This window comes from Trachymyrmex septentrionalis, unplaced genomic scaffold, assembly GCF_001594115.1.
Source record: "Trachymyrmex septentrionalis isolate Tsep2-gDNA-1 unplaced genomic scaffold, Tsep1.0 scaffold29, whole genome shotgun sequence".
Classification (NCBI taxonomy): Eukaryota; Metazoa; Arthropoda; class Insecta; order Hymenoptera; family Formicidae; genus Trachymyrmex; species Trachymyrmex septentrionalis.
Window position 1 is genome coordinate 2048567 of NW_017305451.1, and position 5613 is coordinate 2054179.

General features: G+C 41.8%; 1 protein-coding gene across 1 annotated transcript in view; it reads right to left on the reverse strand.

The window, feature by feature from the left end:
- The window catches only part of LOC108749471 (regulator of G-protein signaling 7-binding protein), a 17516-nt gene extending 12119 nt beyond the window's left edge, over positions 1 to 5397 (reverse strand). The window contains exons 1-2 of the mRNA XM_018488223.1: positions 4337 to 5397; positions 3127 to 3293 (exon numbers count right to left, since the gene is read on the reverse strand). Coding sequence (XP_018343725.1) covers positions 3127 to 3293; positions 4337 to 4426 — 257 coding nt within the window. The 5' untranslated portion in view covers positions 4427 to 5397. The remainder of the gene's footprint in view (positions 1 to 3126; positions 3294 to 4336) is intronic.
- Positions 5398 to 5613: the final 216 nt, after the last annotated feature.

Genomic DNA, 5613 nt, shown 5'->3' on the forward strand with positions numbered 1-5613 from the left:
TACTACGTGCCAAACTTTTGCCGCGTTCTCGCGTGCAGCGAGTAGCGCGGGTTCGCTACGCGCGAGCGACAAATAAACGCAGCTGTAGGCAATAATCCTCCGGCATTAATATTTGATCGGTCAGGTAAGCTCCGGCTCGCGGGAGTGGAAAACTTTCCGCGAGCGAGCGCTACGGCGACCTGGATCAAGCGAGATCGACGGTAGAGCACAGCTCTACTCCGGCATATAATACGAGTATGTAACATGCGATAAACGTATATTTGGCTTTACGTAAATAATCTCCGCGTTATGTACGTCATCGCGGTCGTTGTCAGTATTTCTGTCAGTTATTTTCTTTCGCGGCCGTGTCGTCGCGGTAATGCCTGAAATTAAGATGGACGGGTAGTTCGAAAACATGTTTTCTAATTTCCAACGAGCTTGAGCTAACGCAGAGAGAAAGGAGAGACTTCCACCGCTTCTAGCAAAACTGCAGCCATCGCATATTCGACGCAGAGAAGCAATCAAACTTCTCTACCATGACCAATTATTCGATATTGCAGTAGAACTTGTTTTGTGTGTTTGCAAGATCTCGCTTGAATGTTCTGTTAAAGTGAAACCGTTTATCTCTGAAATACATTTCGTAACGAAATAATTTGTTATTAATAATAATGAAGTAATTTTGTAGATTCAGCCAAATCATTTTCTGTAAACAGCAACGGTATTCTCGATAAATCTTTTTTACGACCTGAATGATAACTAACAACATTTCCCGCAGCAACATAAAATATACTGTTACATCAATAAATCTTTTTTTTTTTGCTCTTTCTGCGTATGTATATGTATATTTCGAAATATATTTTATTATTATATCGTTTCGCGTTGTATTATTATCGTCAAGTGGTAAGCACATCGTTGAATTGAAAATACTAAATATACGTAAATAACAAAGTCATACGGAAGGTGAACAAGGTGATTAAATCAATTGATTAAAATTGCGTTACGGAAATACGCTTTATTAGATTTTTGTTAGGAGAGCTTTTTTCTTTTTTCGTCGAGAAGTGAATTGCAAAGTCAATCGTGAGTGTCTCAGCCGGAAGAAATCTTACGTAAACTAGTGATAAAGAGCACTACCTGGCGCGCCCAGCAAACTTAAGGAATGAAAGTTATTGGAAGTGCTCGGCAGCGGCGACGGCACATGACGTTTTTCTCACGATCATGATTCTTCGAACGTTCGGTCGTTCGTCGTTTCTCTGTGACCTGCATTGTGCAAAACGTACGAGGGACTGGCGGAAGCAATGTAAGAAATCGCGAAAAAGTTCTCTCTCTCTCTCTCTCTTTCTCTCTTTTGGCCGCTGTCATCGTTGCGAACCAACTTGTACCCAGAGTTTAGGGCGAAGAAACCTTGTCCTATATGCGACGTCCTCGTTAATTCTGCGGTTTACATTCGCTCCTTTCCTTCATCGCGCAAAGAAACGTCGCTTCTGCACAACCACTACGTAGAGTAAAGACTGTCCTCGTTACCGTTGCCAGAAAGTTGCTGAAGTAGAGTCTCAGCCTTTACGAAAATACGCGGAAGGAGTCGCGGAGAAAACGATCAAGAGCACTTTCTCGTTACACCATTGTGAGATGAGTAGTTTGTCTGCCGAACGACTTAACTGATCGAGCACGAATAGTTTAAAGGCAACTTAGAGTAATGTACTCTGCGCGTTCGTATATATCTTTACCTATATATTAGTACTAAACTGCAGATATCGAACTTAACTATAGGTACATGCTTTAACGTGTAGTAGATATTGTTCTCGAAGAATAATTCGAATAAAACAGGATATTGAGAAAAATATTTGGGTTGCAGCAACAAGAAGTACCTATGTACAAACAAAATGAATGATCATATCAATCAGAATTCTAAATAGTTCTCGTAATTGAATTTCTGATCGTTTCGACTAGAATAATTAGATAGATTTAATTAGAAATATCTAATTTGTATTTTTCTGATTGACTCTATCAAAATTTCAATTAATATAATGAGAATATTCGTCCTGTGTGATTTTTATGCCTTTGAATTTTTAAACTTTCGCAGAGAACTTTGAGAAAATCTCTATGATTTGAAATTGTCTTTAAAATGCATTAACGTACCGTAGATCGTAGATTGTTTCCAAAGAAAAATTCGAATAAAATTAGCAGGATATATTATACTGAGAAAAATGTTTTGGTTGACCAACAAGAAGTACAAAATAAATCCTTATATCAATCAGATTTCTAATTATTGTAATTGAATTTTTGGCCATCTCGACTAGAATGTTTGATAAATTTAACTATAAATGTCTAATTTATATTTTTCTGATTAAATCTATATCGGAATACCAATTAATGCAACAAGAATGTTTTCCAGTGCAGTTTTTACTGTTATACCTTTGGATTTTTAAATTTCCACGGGAATTTTTGAAGAAACTTCTGCGATTTAGGTTTGCCTTTAAACTACATTAACGTATCGTAATCTGTAAATTGTTTTCGAAGATTCGAACAAAATTAAAACAGAATATTACACCGAGAAAAATTTTGGTTATACCAACGAGAAGTATGGACAAATGATCATATCAATCAGAATTCTAGTTATGATAATTGAATTTCTGGTCATTTTGACTAAAATGTTTGATAAATTTAACTACAAGTATTTGATCTATCAGAATTCCAATTAACGTAACAAGAATTGTTTTCCAATGTAGTTTCTATTATTATGCGTTTAGATCTTCAAATTTCTACAAGATCTTTTGAGAAATCTTCATGTTTGTATCTAGATTGCATTAAACATACGTTGATATCGTTCTTGAAAAAAAATTCGAATAAAGTGCAGAATAATACACTGAGAAAAATGTTTTGGTTGTGCCAACGAGAAATACAAACAAAATAAATTTTCATCATATATCAATCAGAATTCTAATTATCTTAATTGAATGTCTGATTACGTCGACTAGAACGGCTTTAACTGTAAGTGTCTGATTTGTACTTCACTTTCTGATCTACCAAAATTCCAATTAATGCAACAAGAATTATCTTCCAGTGTAATTTGTACTATTGAGCGTTGAAATATTAAAATTCCCACTTTGGGGAAGCCTTTGCGAGCTGAGATCTTTAGATCTAACTCACCTTTGCACATGCGGCAGGACCAGTTGAGCTGTACTCTTGCAAGCCTCCACGCAGTTGCGACGCAGCTTCCGTATTTTTTCGCGCAGCTCCGGACAGTCGCGCGGCTGTCCGATGTTAATAAGTAAATCTCGGAACTGCGCTACTTGACTGTTTATGTCCTGAATTTGCTGAAACGCACGAAAAGTGAAACTATCACGATCAACCTTCATCGATCATCCTATACGACGTGACGGAAATGCCGGATATACGCGCGCTTCAACGTGACAATAACGTTTCTCTCGCCTGCACTCTCGCTATTATTATATTTCTCTCGTTGAACAATTTCTCGTCCACACGCCTGTCCAAATACCGAAAATGATATGTTTGCATAACGCCGGAGCCTTCGTCACATAATTCGACATTCGGTCGTGCCATTATTAAATAATTGACAGCGACAGATAATGGCCTGTATCATCGATAATTTACGAATCGATTGCGTCGCGAATAATTACTAACGACGTAATAGTCTCTCCCCAGAGAGGGACGCGAGGCTCTCGAAAATAAAAAAATAAAAAAATAACACTGCGCTATAAATCACTGATCCTCCATCCCATAATTACCTGTATTCTCTGAAATAAAATCTAACTCTAAAAGAGTGAAATCTCACTCTTAAAAATTGAGCCACCCTTTTTCAGGATTGCCGCTCAATTGTCGCTCTTTTTCACTCGTATTTGTAGTCGGATTTTATATTTAAGACCTTAAGTACAATCTTAGGAACCAGTAAGAGAGCCGTATTAGCATTTTAAGACATTACATAAGACGGTATTGAAATAAGAACGGATTATGAACGCCGCCTTTTTTATCATTCTTTAGAATTAGATTCCACTCTAAAGATTTTGGAGAGTACAAAGTATCATATATATGTGTATATTCTACGCACTATTATATCCCGTGATGATTTCACTCAATCCCTTAGCATCAATTATTTGCATGTGTATTCTGTAAAAAGTGAAAAGTAATGGAAGAGTAATGGAGCGGCAGCGAGGAGGGGCTTTTAAAAAATGAATCAAGGAGGCTGCCTATCAGATTAAAGATCTCGTTACGCGATGACGTGAAAAATGGTCGCGAGTGGATTACAACGAAAGCTCGTTAAAGTTACGTCGACTCGAGGAAGGTAATTTCATAGTCGTTCGGGACTGTTTGCGATTCGCGTGAGTCTAGATTCGCTCACCAGTAACACCGTTTTATCAGATCTCTCGGGCTTGTCGGATTTGTCGTCGTGATGTCTGCTGGTCGATGGTGTCGGGGAATCCGTCATCATCTAATCTTGTTACGGACAATTCGCTCGCCAATCGTCATCACCCGACGCTAACAATAAGACGATCCCCGCGAGCATTTCCGGAGCGGCGAGCGAGGCACGCGGCTCACGCGGAACCCCCTTCCCGGACCGGAAGTCACCCACGGGGTTTCTCACGGACGGTCTTCTTGACGATCGCGTATCGCGCACTGATACAGTCGCCCGCCGACTATAAAGTGCACCTCGCGCGCATTCCCGCCACGTGATCCTCTTTTTTTTTTTTGTGCCGCGCGCCGGTTATTTTTACACGATCAATCCCGCTTCACTTAAAGCTGGCTGATAATAGGCTTATCGTTCTCTCTCTCTCGCCACCGGTATAGTCATCTCTCGGCCGCCACCGGAGCGGTGTAGTCGCTGCAGCGTGCTCGACCTTTTCCCCTCGTTTGCTTTTTAAAGACTTACGCGACATATTCTAATTGAATGTAGCGTTAAATAGGATCACGTGCATCCTTCGATTTGCGCCAGGCAAATCCCCCAGGGGGGGAGAGGAGGGGGGGGGGTTAATGACGATTTCTCTTCTAGCAGGAGCAAGAGTTTAAATTCCAAATCTCGGTAACTATCTGAATTAGCGCATAAGGAAGTTTCTCTCCGGCGGAAGCTGTCTCGCGGGACGAGTTTTAGCTATGTACAAACTAGTGTTTCCCAAATCGGGACGACCGTCGCGTGTCCTTTACTCTATCTCGTCTCGTTCGACGGAGGCAGGGTCCCCCCCACAGGGGTGAAAATTTGGTGCCTAGAGGGGACGATCTCGGGCGAGATATCCGATATCGACGTCGCGGGCGGTCGGGTCGGGCGGGAATTTCACGAGTGGAATTTGGGTTTACGCGCGAGAAGCGGCGATCCGCGACGAGCGACGAGGTCGCGCGGCGCTCCGTCGAGACGTCATCTCGCCCCCTCAGCGGGATGATCGCGTGGGATCAGAGCGCACCACCACCACCATCACCACCACCACCACCGCCACCGCCACCGCCACCACCGCCGCCGCCCCGGTCCTCCCTGGTCACGTATATACGCGTGACTCTCGCGTGCGGCTCCTCTCACGACATCACGACATCATCGAAGTTTACCCTCTCCTCGCCCGAGATCTGACTGATCTGAGAGGCACCGGTGAGAGAGCACTACGGCGGTGGAGAGCGGCACAGTATATACGA